The 16,564-nt window shown below is 44.1% G+C and overlaps 1 protein-coding gene across 1 annotated transcript; it reads left to right on the forward strand.

The window, feature by feature from the left end:
* Window positions 1–851: 851 nt before the first annotated feature.
* Window positions 852–15,028, forward strand: stat5a (signal transducer and activator of transcription 5a; the record flags this gene model as incomplete). The annotated part of the gene is made up of 18 exons (XM_079233373.1): window positions 852–979; window positions 1,224–1,380; window positions 2,558–2,647; window positions 3,537–3,711; window positions 4,191–4,321; window positions 4,421–4,572; window positions 4,918–5,073; window positions 6,656–6,835; window positions 7,883–7,970; window positions 8,487–8,609; window positions 8,885–8,977; window positions 9,709–9,915; window positions 10,654–10,748; window positions 10,952–11,094; window positions 11,738–11,893; window positions 12,076–12,127; window positions 12,543–12,653; window positions 12,837–15,028. 18 exons carry the CDS (start codon window positions 852–854, stop codon window positions 12,958–12,960), a joined length of 2,361 nt encoding a protein of 786 aa, XP_079089499.1. The 3' UTR covers window positions 12,961–15,028.
* Window positions 15,029–16,564: the final 1,536 nt, after the last annotated feature.

Consider the following 16,564-nt stretch of genomic DNA (forward strand, 5'->3'; position numbering starts at 1 on the left):
GAATGATGTCATCATACCTTTCCAGTCATAATATTTATTTTTCTACTATGGCAAGGCATGGCCCGCCCTACTCTGCCTATGATTGGCTTGTACTCGTTGCCTTCGTTGGTTAGGTTTAGGCAGGAGGGGTGATATTAGTTGGGTTCGGGTAGGAATATCAGATTCAGCCAATCAGAAGTCCGATGATGTCATTTTGCCTAATAATTAGCCATGTGCTTCTGTGTGTTGCATAGAGTGTGAGTTTTGGGAGCAATGGCTCTCTACAACAGTGGCTGTTTGTTTTTCGGGGTAACAGGCTGTCTGACGAATGGGCTTTCGGTCCAATTGGACATTTTTCAGATTATTGGGTTTTTGGAATAACGGGCTGTCAGAACAATGGGCCCATTGTTTGTAAGGTGTCTGTAAAGGTGCACAATCTTGGCTATAACATTGACTGGGGTTGCTGAAATCTAAACCTACCCCAATCTCATAAAAATCAGGACAGCCAACGTTGCCCTAAACTCGGATAACAGCCAAGTCTGGCCTCCCGGTTTACACCGCATATCCCACAAACTAATGTAGTCAGTTAACTGTGTCCTTCATGGCCTCATAATCGTTGCTTATTTTAGGCCACACAAACACTTTTAAACCATTCCTCATGCCTTTGCTTGATTTTTTTTTTTTAAAAAGATTAAACAAAAGACAAACTCATTAGATACCAAGTATCACTCCTACTACATCCCCATGCACATCATAATATGATCTGAGATGATTTATTTTTCACATCACCTTGTCTTTTTTTTAAACTGTGTTCCCTGCTGCTCTCTCATTGATGACAACCCCCCTTTTTTTTCGACTTCAGGGCGTTGAAGATGGCAGTGTGGATCCAGGCCCAGCAGCTCCAGGGAGATGCTCTGCACCAGATGCAGTCTCTGTACGGTCAGCATTTCCCCATTGAGGTGCGACATTATTTGTCCCAGTGGATAGAGGGCCAGCTCTGGTGAGTTGATCACATGTATGCTTGCACAAATGTTTGCGCTGAAAGAACATTATGAAAGAACATTATGACAGTTGCTCTTTGTTTACTATATGCAGCATCTTAGAGTTAATGTATTAGCCATGTGCGTTTGTTTATGCACATGTCCATTTGTCTTGTATGTGTCTTGTGTGCGGTGTGTGCGTGTGTGTGTGTGTGTGTGTGTGTGTGTGTGTGTGTGTGTGTGTGTGTGTGTGTGTGTTGTTAGGGATGCCATAGACCTAGAGAACCCACAGGAGGAGTTCAAGGCCAAACGGCTGCTGGACAGTCTGATCCAGGAGCTGCAGAATAAGGCCGAGCACCAGGTGGGAGAGGATGGCTTTCTACTGAAAATCAAACTGGGACACTACGCCAGCCAGCTCAAGGTAAGTCTTTTGGAAATATGCCTCACCAATCACAAGAACAGCGCTGCATACCCAGGAACATACGGCACCGTACCGGTTTACTTTCCTGTCCGATTGAGAGCCTTGGGGGTCAGAGGGTCAGGGGGTCAGGCAGAGCCAAAGTTTGAGAACTCACAAATACCAAAACAAGTACGTGTGTATTAACTCTGGCTTGTCAGATTTATCAATGATTTTCTTTGTCTTATAATTTACTTTTACTACAGCTAAAAAGCCTGGGAAACAAAAAACTCATAAACTCAGCATAAAGGGCCAATCACCCAATCAAATAGGACTAAAACAACACCTGAGGAATATTGAAATTATACTATCGTAAGACTCTCGCCTTTCAGAGGAGAAGAAGCTAAGCAAGTGACTGGAAGATCTATCTGTTTGCTTGTATCCTTGCACACAGTGGACAATATGTTTTTAAGAACAGGTTATATCTATCACGAGGAAAGCAAGAGGACAACCCAAGTGAGGGCCTTGGTAGCCAGCCAGCGCTGCTATTTATGATCGAGCTCCCTGCTCACAGATCCGTCCTTCTGTTTGTCCTCTCCCCTCCCTGAAACCAGGCAGAGAAACAGGCTAAAGGGGGCTGGCTGTGCAACATCAAACTGCATTCCCAAATTCCTACTTCTCTGTTTCCCCCTCGGCGATCGTGAGCGTACATGTACCGATGTGGCTGAGTGTAAAATACAAAATGTGTCCTGTCTGGGAATAACAATAATTTAGTGTGGTCTGTGTCCTCGTAAACTCAGCCTCATTTTGCGATTCAAACTTTTAATGCATTGTCACTCCCCGACTTGAAGCCGGAAACGACAAGAATATCACCGACTGACTCCCATCAGTGTCTTTAAGACAGAAAGTGAAACTGCTAATTTTTTACACAATTCATCAGAGGTATACAAAAAATAATTCTTGTGACACATGTACCAGCAGAGTGTGCGTGACAATGTGTGTGAATGCTAATGAATCATATATGAAGTGCTCCATGCCGAGATGGGCCTCATTAGGCTCGTCTAATGGATTTTAGTGTGTCTGCCGCGTCGCCTCCAGAACTTAGCAAGCTTCTAAATTAGTGAGTCCTGTGTGAGGCGGACGCTCCGCTCGTCAGGGGCTAATAGGCCTTAACACGGCACATGTGCTCCTTCTCTTTCAGAGCACGTATGACCGCTGTCCGCTGGAGCTGGTCCGATGCATCAAACACATCCTCTACACGGAGCAGAGGCTCGTCCGAGAAGCCACCAATGTGAGTCGGGTGCAGGTGAAATATACATATGGGAGCTGACATCTGCATGCACACTGCAGACAGCCCCACCTAAATGTAAACATGTTGCGACAAACACCTGTGGCTTGATCATGCATTATTCATCACACAGTCTGTACAAACCCTGCAAGCACAAACAAGCTCAACCACTTTATGGTGTCAGATTCAGAGGCTGGGTAATTGCGTAACTACTCTCGGTTTCCTCCATTTATCCCCCGCCAAGGTCTGCAGATTCCTTTGCATTATTATAAAAACAATACCTTCTCGATCATGCTGTGAAGTGGACTTTGTAAAAGTAAACTTTGTGTTGTTTCTCCACTGCAACACTGCGAATGGAGGGAAGTCAAAAATGGAAATCAAATATTTCACGTTTTATAAAAAGCACTGAGTTATAAAACCCGAAAGCCAGCAGTGCATAAAACATGTGACTCTCAGCAACTCCTGCAGTGAATTGATTTCCAGTCACAACAAGCCTTTTTTATTAGTGAAATGCATATTTGGACTGATTGAATCTCACCGTATTTTGGTCTGTGCCTTTAGGTACCATAGTGCTCTCGCTCATGCAGCCTGCCTGAGTACAATGAGCTTTCTTCTATTTGCAGTTTTCCCATCAGGCTTGTGGTCACTGAGGATTTTACTGTCACTTTTACTGTGCATCAAGCCCAGCTGGGTTTTTATATTCCTGCTCCATCCTCCACAAATATCCCAAGTCTCTCCGCTCACCAGCTATTTCCCCTAACAGCTATCATAAACAACCCAATGACAGACAACACACAGGACATGACACTTTACCAATCACCATTTCCACAGCCGCCATTTTCCCTCCGTCTCTCTCTGCGCCTGTCGCTCAATCACACTTTGTATTTGACAGTCGAGCTCTCCAGTGGGAGGGATGATGGACAGCATGTCTCAGAAATACCAACAGATCAACCAAGCTTTCGAGGAGCTTCGCCTGCTGACGCAGGACACGGAGAATGATCTGCGCAAGCTCCAGCACAACCAGGAGTACTTCATCATCCAGTACCAGGAGAGCCTCCGTATCCAGGGTGAGACGAGAGGGCCCGCTTCTCGTTATTTTTCTTTCATTCTAAATATAATACATGGAACATTTTTGGACTATAAGTTGGAGAAAACCTATTTACTATTTCACTATAAGTCTTGTGAACTCTGATTGTGAAGTCGCAGTGCTGGCTTTAGGTTTTTGAGAAGGTGTGAAATTGTCTAATAAAGATCATTCCACATCCTCACATACTGAAAGCTGTCTGAAACACTGTAGATCAGCAATGGAAAACAAACACCTGGAGCTTCCATAAGAGGCAACCTTTGCATTTCTGTTGCATCATTCACAAAACAGCACCGAGCCGTTATGACGTCTGTGTTATGCTAGAGGAGGTTCTCCTGAGTAAATCATTACCCCCTCTCTGGTGTGCATGCATGTATACTGTGTATGGGCAGGTTAAAGATTTTCACCTCTCCTCTCTTGTCCTCCCGTCCTCTCCCACTCAACTACCCTCCTCCTCCTCAGCTCAGCTGACCAGCCTGTCCACGCTGCCCCCTGCTGACCGACAGCTACGGGAGCCCGCCCTTCTCAACAAGAGAGCCACTGTGGAGGCATGGCTGACCAGAGAGGCCAACACACTACAGAAATACAGACTGGTAAGACGTGAACACGCACTCTCAAGGAAAACACACTGTGCATGAGTGCTCGTGTTTTTATCGCATGTCAAACCTCCTCTTTCTTCTGTTTATGCGCAGGACTTGGCAGAGAAGCACCAGAAAACATTGCAGCTGTTGAGGAAGCAGCAGACCATCATTCTGGATGACGAGCTGATCCAGTGGAAGAGACGGCAGCAGCTGGCAGGCAACGGGGGCCCGCCAGAGGGAGGCCTGGACATCCTGCAGTCCTGGTGAGCCTTCCTCCACCTCCCACCAAGATCACAGCCGCTAGGCTTCCTCTCAAAGCAAAGGGTCACAAGTTTACAAGCTTTCTATTGACTACCGCTGGGTTCATTTCCAAAGTTTGTTGCCTCTTAATAACATAGAGACATAGCAGACTAGTCTGACACGTGTATTTTTTAGACTGTTAATCCCTCATTTTTCGACTGGCTGTGTTTTCTTTGCCTTGTTGGGTGAATCCAGTCAAAGGTTTCATAGTTGTTTCAGTTTGTATTGCTAATGTCCTGCTCGAGGGAAATCTTCTGCTGTACAGGCATACATTCTTACGTGTGTGTGTTTTCGTGCGTGTGTGTCAGGTGTGAGAAGCTCGCAGAAACTATCTGGCAAAACAGGCAGCAGATTCGGAGGGCAGAGCACCTCAGACAACAGCTGCCCATCCCCGGACCCATTGAAGAGCTCCTCAACGAACTCAGCAGTACGATCACAGATATCATCTCAGCATTGGTCACCAGGTGTGTGTTGTCGTTTAGGCTTATCAAAACTTTTAAACTCATCCTAGAGCATGAATGTCTGTCAGTATAGTGTCAATACAAGTATAGCAGCTCCAGTGTATGTAGCTGGGCGTGTGTGTATGTACATTGAGGCGCCGCGGGGGGCCTTTATGCAAACAAGGCCTACTTGCACAACCTTAGTTGCTTTGGTCAACAAAGTAAGAGATATCATCTTTTACTCAAATTAAATGAATCTGGCCTTAAGTTTATGCACATCATGATTCACGCCGCATGAGTGACACTACTTTAAACTACAGTGTTGTAGTACTCAAGATCGGTCTTGGTCTCAACACCAGTCCCAAGACCCCTTTCTGAAGGTCTCATCTCAGACCACAACTGCAGGAATATATCGGTAAACTGCCTGTACATTGATTCTCAACGCAGCAACTCAGCATCACACAAATTTTTCGGCTGAGTTGGAAAATGTAAACTCGCGCGAATTCGGCCGCCATGCTTATGTCCACAAATTAATTTAGTTGATTTAATCAACAGATTAAAACTGAGTTTCTCAGAGAAAAGAAGAAGCTTGATAATCATGCAAAAGCACCACTTAAAATATTGTGTTTAACAGTTAAATTAGTTTCTTGGAAATAAGTTATTCTGCACGAAAAAGCATGAAGACAAACGAAATCTCTTAGTCGATTTAATCGGTCATTTTAATCGGTAAAGAAGTTGCAGCCCTTGAAACTGGACGATCTGTTTTCTGTGCAGCCAACGAAACTCATGTTCTTTTGATAAAGAAGTTCGTCAGGGATAATTTCTACTGCGAGATCGCAGATGTGCCCAGAGGCAAAGGATGGAAGTATCTACATAGAGCTGTAGAGACAAGAAAATACAATTTTCAAGAGATTGAAGGCAACCGTTTGCAGTTCATACTTTTTTGGACGTAAAGGCACATCTGCCAGGGTCTTTTAGCCCGCCAGCATCTCCGAACAGGAAGTCATCTGAAGAGTTTGACAGTATCCTCTCCCACGTTTCTTGTAGATTTTCCCTGCAGGGACCCATAGCACATTGAAAGGCCATGTCTGTGTCACAGCGATTTCTGATTGGCCACAAAACAAAGTGCTGCTGTTACGCACAGTACAGACACAGGTTATGTTTCCTCAACAACATCCTTTCTATATTCCCCTGAAGCCCCTGGAGGTTTCAGGCTGAGAATAGGAGAGTGTTGTTTTCACATCACCACTTCAGTCAGCTCCAGACCAGCGGGCTTGAAGGCTCATAACAACAGTATGTATTTGTTTCCAAGCTGGACCTGTGGGCTTAATGATCAGGCTGCTGGTGTGGTCTCACTTCTTGCTCTCGGTTTGTGTTAATGTGGATATCAGAAAACAGCTAGACAGAAAAGTACACCTTACTTCCATTACCTTAAATACCTTCCATTAGTTTCACTATGACAAGTGTTCTCAAATATGCAGGTCAGAAGAGAAATAGGGTAAATAATGTTCAGCAAAGCAAAAAGGGACATATTGCACTGAGCCACCTGATCAACAGGTTATTTTTCTGTCATTCATTCAGTCTAATTCCCTTTTTGTTTCCACAGCACCTTCATCATTGAGAAACAGCCGCCACAGGTGTTAAAAACCCAAACCAAGTTTGCCGCTACAGTGCGCCTCCTAGTGGGTGGGAAGTTGAACGTGCACATGAACCCTCCGCAGGTGAAAGCCACCATCATTAGTGAACAGCAAGCCAAGGCCCTGCTGAAGAACGAGAACACAAGGAAGTAAGTCCAGAGCCCCAATCGTATCACTGTGGATTTAAAAACGTAAAACCCTCGAAGCGATTACAAATAGGACGTTGGGTTCAGGCTTGAAGTAGCATCCAGTGGTGAGGTTGCAGATTGCATTCAACTGAATACCCCTCCGCTCACCTCTCTCTTTCCAAGCATGTCGGAGAACTACGGTGGGCTTTAAATAGAAAAATAGAGGCAGTGTTTGGTTTGTCCATTCTGGGCTCCTGTAGAAACATGACGGTGCAACATGGAGGACTCACTGAAGAGGGCCCCTTCCCTATGTCAATACGACTAAGACTTACTTTAATAATAAGACTTACTTTAATCTAAAGAAAACACATGGATTCTTAGCAAATCCGCCTAAATCCCACACACTGCTACTTAATACGGTTTATTTCTAACTAATATAATAATATATAAACTATTTTTTTAATCCGTGCTTTCACGCTGGAGCAGAAACACATCGTCCTGCTCTTCCCTCTTCTTTGCACGCACACATTTTAGTATTCAATAAGATAAGGATTCTTAGTTTTCTAACAGGGACCACTGGATCCCAGGATGAACTCTGGCCTAATGTGTGTCCATACCTCACCACAGAGACATGGCTGCAACGTGAACAATGCCACAGTGGAATCTATGGTGTGGATGCAGAATCCACATTTAGCCTGTTCTACATTCCTCCTGACAAACAGGAACCTTCCAAGACTGTAGGTCAGCCAGTGGTTATATAGATGAGCAATTCAACAGCTCAGCATCTGCTGTTTCTCATCCAAGCCAGTCGGTATGGCACCCAATCTGCAGCCCAGAGACATCTGCTTGCTGTGTTCTCAAGTAGAAAAGATGGAGGTCGTTAAATCATCCAATTACATGAGCACGAACATCATTCCTACAGCCTGCATGTGTTTCACTCGGCTCCTATCGTCCAAACGACAATCATTTAGTTTTAAACTGTTCTGGGAATAATATAATTCTCAGCACACGAGCCACAGCAGACGTTTCAGCTAACTGACTCAACTCTTGATTGTCTCTCTCCTTTAGTGATAGCAGTGGAGAAATTCTCAACAATAACTGCGTGATGGAGTACCACCAGACGACAGGCACTCTCAGCGCCCACTTCAGGAACATGGTGAGTGTTCCTCAAGTGAAGTAACTCCACTGAGTTGAACATCTTAAATAAATAAGGGTCTGTAGTAGAGTGCATCTCAGCCGGAAGCCAGAAGTACATTTGTATGGGGGTTTATTGCAAAAGTCGTTCTATGTTAACTATGCTTAACTGTAAATATATTTCATTTGGGTGAAAGAGCTTCACTTTATTATCATTAATGTAGTTCCATTAGTTTTTGGAATTCTAGAATAAATTGAGTATATTAAAATAACATTTCGAGCTGCACGGAAGCATCCATTTGTCTAGTGACTGTGCAGTGTGAGCATCACAGTACAGTGTGTACTGCACACAACTCAGCAATGCTTTGCAAGGTCAGTGTGCAGCAAACAACCCTCAGAGACGTCCGTGGATTACATACACGGACGTCTCAAAGTGAATTATGCATGCATGTGCTGTGCATGTGCTGTGTGCATTGTCAGCCTCACTGTACCGTGTACCCAGTATTGCTCATTCTTACACGAGTCGTCTCTTATTTAGTCTTTGAAGAGGATCAAGCGGTCGGACAGGCGAGGAGCGGAATCTGTCACGGAGGAGAAGTTCACCATTCTGTTCGAGTCGCAGTTTAGCGTTGGAGGCAACGAGCTTGTCTTTCAAGTGAAGGTAAGGGGGCGCAGACTGGTACAAGAAAAGACTGTCATAGCTTAGATACCCGCCATTGTTACTTCTGCAACCTGTTCATTCTCCAAAGCTTCACAAAACCTTGAACATTCGCTCCGACACATTGCACCTCATCTGTCTTCTTCACAGTGCTTTTATTGTGTTTATTAAAACACTTTTTCATTTCCCAATAGAAACACAGAAAGACTATGATGATGTTGCAGTATTTCTTGGGACAGAATTCTTAAACTGATGGTCTTCCCTCTTTCTTTGAACAGACGTTATCACTTCCTGTAGTGGTGATAGTTCACGGTAGCCAAGACAATAACGCCACAGCAACTGTGTTGTGGGACAACGCTTTTGCAGAGCCGGTGAGTGAATGTTTTTGATGTGTTCAAAATGACATTTAGAGATGATTAAACCTTCAAAAACACCGAAACTTAGAAGCTGTATGTATCAAATGTACCTTTTTTATTCATCACATTTTCAGCCGACTTTTTCCCAGTCAAAAACGCACCAAAACACGGTCAATAAAGGCCGCATGTCTTTGAACACATAGAAAATGTGTTCATCTCCACAAAATAATTAACAATTCTGCAAACCAAATTCAAATGTCAAACACTTGTAGATTCAAATTTGAAAAGTGCTCTGATTCATAGCCTCCGCACGGCTCTCAACGTGGTGACGCCTGAGCCGACTTCTCGCAGCTAACTGTGCGACAGCACTGACGGAGCTAACGGTGTTTACCTTGGGGGAAGTGGAGGGGGGCTGTTGGTCGGTATAGCGCCGTGCAGAGGGCGGCCATAACTAACCGCATGCTGGGCCAGCCTGTGTCATCAAAGCACAGAGAAGCTCGGCTTACAATTTCACATTTAGCACATTTAATCAATTGGGAGGAGATGCTGCAGGGACCCAGGATGGGCATTTGATCTGGTGTTCATATCAATATGAATGCATTATTGAGCTGGATCAATGAATGAAAAGATATAATCCTTTTATGCAATATAAAAATTCCACTACTATTTTGTTATGTGCTCACATTTGCACATTAATGCATTCTGCTGCTCGTGTGAATCCTCTGCTGTCTCCACGGCCTCTTCAGGGACGGGTGCCTTTCCTCGTGCCAGACAAGGTGCTTTGGCCTCAGCTGTGTGATGCCATCAACATGAAATACAAGGCTGAGGTGCAGAGTAACCGAGGCCTGTCGGAGGAGAACCTGGTCTTCCTGGCTCAAAAGGCCTTCAGCAGCTCCAGCAACAACCCTGAAGACTACCGCAACATGACCATGACTTGGTCCCAGTTTAACAGGGTCAGCGCTCTGCACTCTCTCCCTCTCCAGGACATGCTAATTCTCCGTTAGCTTTAGTTGCCGTTTTAGCTTGAATAGGGTTTTTAACATACTTGGAGAGGGTTTCCTCCTCTTTGCATTTTTAAAATGCCCCGCAGGCCAGTTTCAGTAAGCCATCTTAGCGGCATGCTAGCTCTCCATGGAGTCATTTACTTTTGGTTATTCATACACAGAAATATTTCATGCTCCATTTGCACTGCTCCTGCAGCCCTATTCTGTAGTCGAGAGAGAGAGAGAGAGAGAGAGAGAGAGAGAGAGAGAGAGAGAGAGAGAGAGAGAGTGTGCCTCATTGGTGGCTAGGTCCTCATCTTAATGGGCCTGTTTGTCCACACAGTGAAAGGCTGGAGGCCTCATGTTCTGGCTCAACGCAGCTGGCGATGGCAGAAAATGCACTCACATTCACCACACACCATCAGTCTCATTAGATTACAGGAACATCAAGTTTCCAGACCTGTGTATAAGCTGCACACATACACTCTTGCTCCGCTCTGTCCTCGCTTAACATGTACACAAACCACTGCACACTGAAATCGTAAACACGAGTGGGACGAGGACATGTTGTTCTCTATATTTATGGAATAAATGGACGGACATGAGGGAATGTGATTTTTTTTTTTTTTTAAAGATGAACATATCCTGTGTGCATATTAAAATGGATTTTCTCTTTTTTCCCCAATAAAAAAAACCTTTTGTTCACAGGAAAGCTTGCCAGGGAGGAACTTCACATTCTGGCAGTGGTTTGACGGCGTGATGGAACTCACAAAAAAGCATCTCAAACCACACTGGAATGACGGGTAAGGCAATTTAGTGTGTTTGTCAGTTCCAATCTTTCCAATGTGGCTGAATGGGAAAACAAAAGCATCTTCTGTGAAAGAAAATGATTTTATGTCCACATTTTTGCACTCTCTCAACTCGGGCAATAGTTCACATTCATGATTACATTAGAATATTAATCTCTCTCTCTCTCTCTCTCTCTCTCTCTCTCTCTCTCGCTCAGAGCCATTCTGGGCTTTGTGAACAAACAGCAGGCTCAGGACATGCTGATGTCCAAACCCAACGGTACTTTCCTTCTGCGCTTTAGTGACTCTGAGATCGGAGGAATTACAATTGCCTGGGTGGCGGAAAATCCCAACAAAGCAGGTACGACGAGTCGATGTATGTTTCTGTCGCATCACAGATGGTATCGGTAAACTCTTCTGATATTATGTCAAGGGGATTTAATCACAGCTGAGCCTTGTGGATGGACCAGCTGATAAGTAGCTGCAACTAATGCTGAATGCTTTGATCCTGGAGACAGAATGCAGGCCTCATGTGAACTCACTTTCCCTGGTTGTTGTTCCCCTGCGACATCGCTCAGCCGCCTTGGTGGTGTGAGCTCGGGCCTGCCGAACTCAAGGTTGCTTACCGTGAGATTTTATTGAGATTGATAAATAGACTGAAACTAAACCTTCAGACAGGCTCATATTAGGTAAGACCTTCTTGAAGCTCGGTGACCAATCAAACGACTTTTCACAGAGACGACCTTTTAAAAAATCAGCGTGAACCGGTGCAGGAAAGACAGATCAATGGCTTCTGTCACGCGTCACTGTTGTGATCACAACTCACAACTGCCTGTAATTGAATGGCCAATAAAAATAATTTATTGCAGGTTCAAAGCAGTTAGATTGGGATTTTGGATAACATAATTGCCTGGGATGTATTTTTTTTTGATTATTCAAGTTAAAAACAACACTAAATCTACTGAAATGAATATACTAATATTGCTGCTACTGTGTGTCTCCAGGTGAGAGGATGGTCTGGAACCTCATGCCCTACACAACCAAAGACTTCTCTATCCGCTCTCTGGCGGACCGCATCAGCGATCTCAATCACCTCCTGTTCCTCTACCCCGACAGACCCAAGGATGAGGTTTTCTCCAAATATTACACCCCGCCCCTGTGTAAGCAACCGCCTGTTTGCACAGGCTGCTGTTGCTTTCAAAATTGAACACCACAGCTTCAAAGCCTGTGCAGTGAACGAATGTATTGATCGCTGCCTGACGACTGCACTAAGCTGTCACTCTCTCTCTCTCTCTCTCTCTCTCTCTCTCTCTCTCTCCCTCTGTGCTCGTTTGTCTTAAAGCCAAAGCAGTGGACGGCTACGTGAAGCCGCAAATCAAACAAGTGGTGCCTGAGTAAGTATGTCGCTTCCTGTTTGCCTCTCCTCCCGTCCCTCTATTCCTGCTCGGTCTTCTTTCCCTGCCGTCCACCCACCGTTTTTTTCCCCTCTGTGCCAACATTTAGAGTTAATCACGAAATATTGAACCCTGAATTCAGATCAGCTATTAGTCAGCTGTTACAGTTGAAGGAGGCCAATTAAGGACGGCCCGGGTTCCTGAGCGAGCTTGTCTTCCGCTCATCATTAGAGTTAGGCTTGTTAGTTAGCGAGCCGCGCTCCCTGCCTGCCTGCGCGGTCGCTTCAACGTACGGCGAATGGCCGTAATGATGCAGCGAGGCCTGGAAAACACGCCGAGGGTTGCTTAGGCAACTGCTGAACATAGACTCATCGGCTTTAATCTTGTGTGTGCGTGTGCGTGTGTGTTTGTACAGGTTTACTACAGCCAATCCAGACCCAGCAAGCGGAAACCCAACCTATATGGATCACGGCGCCTCCCCAGCACCCGTCAGTCACCCTCACACCTACGGCATATTCCCACCTATGTGAGTCAACAAGTCCTTTGAACATTTGAGCTGCTCTGTCTCAGTGTGCATGTGTATTTTGTATAGAATAAAGAGTGTCTTGTTGCTCCTGCTGGGTCTTTTTTTTTTTTTCTTCTTTTTTTTCGGGGATGTGCTGCCAGCTTGTCTGAGTGTGGTTTGGCTCCACTCTGTGTCCTGTGGCAGGAGTGACTCTATGTTGGACGCGGACGGAGACTTCGACCTGGACGACACCATGGACGTGGCGAGGCATGTAGAGGAGCTCCTTCGGCGGCCTGTAGACAGCCAGTGGGGCGGCCAACAGTCCTGACCCTTGACCTTTTAACCCGTGACAACACCAAACAAACCCTGCTTCCCAACTTGCCCCACCCGCATTGACATTTCTCATGGTTTAATTCCATTCTTTTATCTATTTTTTTCAGATAGCTATAATGTGAAATGTTAATAATGGTTGTGATTTTTTTTTTCTTCTGTTCAGCATGAGAGCATGCATGTCGGTGACTTCTCCTCTTTTTATTTGTGTCCATAAGTGTTTGTAAAACAGTCTAGGTATAAATCAAAACCCGCAATGTTACATTATAGTGAAGAAGAAAAGGAAAGGTAATGTCCATTCACATCGTGCACGCATTTTCCACTGGATTTTCAAAAGATTCAAAAGAAAATATGCTCCTGTATGAAGTCATTTTAACATTCTTTGACATATTTTCTGCTTTGTAAATGGGTCATCAGTATTTTAAAAGTGGCGTTGCCCTTTGACAAAGAGAAGAACTTTCACGAAGAGTTTTACTTTAGCTCTTCATAACATAATCGGAGTCATTGCTCTGCAGTCATTTTTTTAATCCACATACACTAACCTAGAGGCCGAGAGACTCGCTTGGCTCTCTGCAACTGACAACACGTGCATCAGCACACGGTACACGCGCTGAAGTGTACGACGCATTTGTTCACCAGCTGAAACCCATGAGGGTTGGGTTCGTTCATGCCCCTCCCCCGCTCTCACAAGGCCGTGATCTGTGAGGACACAGAAATGCAAAATGTAAGCGTTTCCCCATCGCTGCCTGCCGATCCTCTCAGGTCCCTCTGCTCCCCTCGTCAATGCTACCTCGCATTATCCTACTGACGGCCTTCGTTACCATTACTTCCCACCACGCTCACACCGATCGACACGGCTGTTTGGTTCGGTCCTCGTGTTTTGTGTTACATTATGTGAAGAAGATCTCCTCTCTGTTGCCTGTTTGGCGCTTGAAAGCCAACTCACCTGATGAAGTCCAGAATATTCGGCTCCCTTCGGACTTTTCCGCCCATGCGTCCACTTGTACTGTGACATCACGACCGGGCGCCAGCAGCTGAAGTTGCAACGCACACAGTAGATTGATAGACGCGCAGGCTTTGGATGCTGACGCAGACTCGCCGGCCGCTGGGCCGCATTGCAGAGACTCAAGGATGTAGCGTCACGGCACCTTCTTTGTCTTGGCTTCTGTTTTTGGTCAAGATTAGTTTTTCAGTGTCTGGCCCCTTTTTGCGACACTTAAAAGATAACGAATCGACTAGAAAAGGTTGAGACTCTTTACCTCTCTTCTAGCACACACACACGCACACACTCACACACACACAATGCTGAATAGAAAACGTGTCAACGGCCTTGCACCTCAGGAATGAATCGCTTTGCTTCGCTTATGTACAAGCCAAATAGAAAATGATCAATGTCGACAGAATATATGAATTTATTTTCTCTATCATAATTCTATTTTATTATTGTTTCTCTGGCACTCCCCCTATTGAATGTAACCCCTTTGCATGAGCCTGTCGAGGATATTTGTACAAAAGCCTCCTCAGTCTGAGCAGAAGTTTCAAGACTTGTATCACCAGAAGTACCAGTTGAAAATGGACACCAACTGGAAATCAGAGATGAAGATGAATTTATGATGTGCTTTTGTGTTTGTCGGACAGACATTAATATTTAAGATATTCCTTCGTCATTTTCTCCTTCAAATGTTTCTTTTTTTGTACTTCCGCTAATTTTGAAATCCCAAGCTAGATGAGCTGTCTTGTGATATATCCTTCATTACCCGTCTCCTCGTCCTTTTCTCATCAAAGCTTTGTTCCACAGTAGACTGTTTCTTTTGTGTGTTTGTTGTTGTTTTTTATGATGATGATGATGATGATGATGATGATGTAGATGGCGCTGTGTGCTGTTCGATGTATGTACCATGTTTGTGGTTTGGGTTTAAGAGAAACAGCTGTTGAGTTGAAAAGAAGAAAATAAAGTTTTATAAATAATTTTAACTATTATGTAATTTATAGCAGCATTTAAACATTTTACATAATTTTAAGATTTTGATGTCACTACAAAATAAATGCTATTTTTTGGTTTGTTATGTGTGCAGTCAACACCATCAATTCAATCCCCGAGCAGAGGTCGTGTTGTGTGTCGCGAGGCCGTTCTTGAATGGGAACTAATATTTAGGTACAACTGGCAAAGAGTCGCTGCTGTGTTATTAAGGAGTGTCTCTACCGGTGTTTGACATGAGGAAGTCCTGCATTTTGTAGAGAATTCCTTCATCTCATTCCCTGAAGACACCCCCAATTAAACTTGACAGGAAATTGGTATGTTAATAGGTTTACCTCAAAGGAACATACTTCATCGCTTCATATTTTCTGAAGCATGCCATTATTGAGATTTCTCTCCAGCGCTGGCAGCCACTTGTTTCATACAATTTCTGGACAATATCAACTGCAGGTAGTTGGTTCTCAACCTTTTTTCAGTGAAATATTTAACAGCCAAGTATACCCGAGTCAGTGCAAAGCATTTTTGGATAAACAAAAATATGTAATACACAACGATGTGCCATCTGTGTCTAATATAGTATAGAATATATACAATTAAGTTTATGAACTTACACTTATATTTTATTGAATATGTATTAAATAACTATTTTTAAAGGATTTTTAAATGGATGCTAATTTTAAATATATTTAAAATAAATCTCTTGTAGACGATGATTGATCCACCAAAAAAAACATACAAAGTTAGTCTGTTTTGAATCTCTATACAGTGTATATACTGTATACATCACATGAATGCCTGTGAAGCTTTTGAATGCTAAGACTCTCCGCTGCTCATGCTGCACTCAACTGTGACCTGATGGTTGTGCCACGATGGTGTTAGAACTGTGTAAATGTTAACAGCGATGCGTCGTAAATGGTACATGAGCTAAACATTCAAAAATGTATTGTCCATTTAAATGTAGCAACTCAAAATCTCGGCATAGGAGATAGGGTACAGGAAGACAGATGGAGATTATAATACAGTTTGATTATTTACATGCTCTTTGCCACTTTATTGAATCCACTGTTCTATGACCCTCAACTCATTCTTGACTTGATCACAAATGCTCTGAATCAGCTCAATTCTGCCATCTGGTGGACAAAAGAAACGCACACAATATTTTCCCCGTGTGTGCATTTGAGCTGAAGCTTAAACATGAATTGCCTGCCCGGAGTCATGCCTGGGAAAGATGATAAGGAAATCTAATTTGCATGGAATTCAATAAAATGTGATCAATTATTGCTTGAGTGGTTTTCATGATCAGGTTATCATACCTTTAGTTGGCGACTCGCTGCTTCTGGAAGAGAAACAACACACATTGTAATGGTCGATCATGCATGGCTGATGTTTTTTAACTATTTATACATTGTGTACAGGCCGCCATGTCAAAGGCTTCAGGCCTGTGGTTGTAATCCAGAGGAACGGGCTCCGAGAGGTCAGGGGTTGTTGTTGCTCGGACACTAAACCTGCGTCCGCTGTCAGAGAGCATGAGCTCTGTGGTTTGCACCTCACGTGATAAGAGGCTTGTCTTTTCCTGCAGCACTAAACTAATTTACTTTGTAGAGTGGATTCATCAGTGTCTGTT

This window comes from Taurulus bubalis (assembly GCF_910589615.1).
Source record: "Taurulus bubalis genome assembly, chromosome: 17".
Lineage (NCBI taxonomy): Eukaryota > Metazoa > Chordata > Actinopteri > Perciformes > Cottidae > Taurulus > Taurulus bubalis.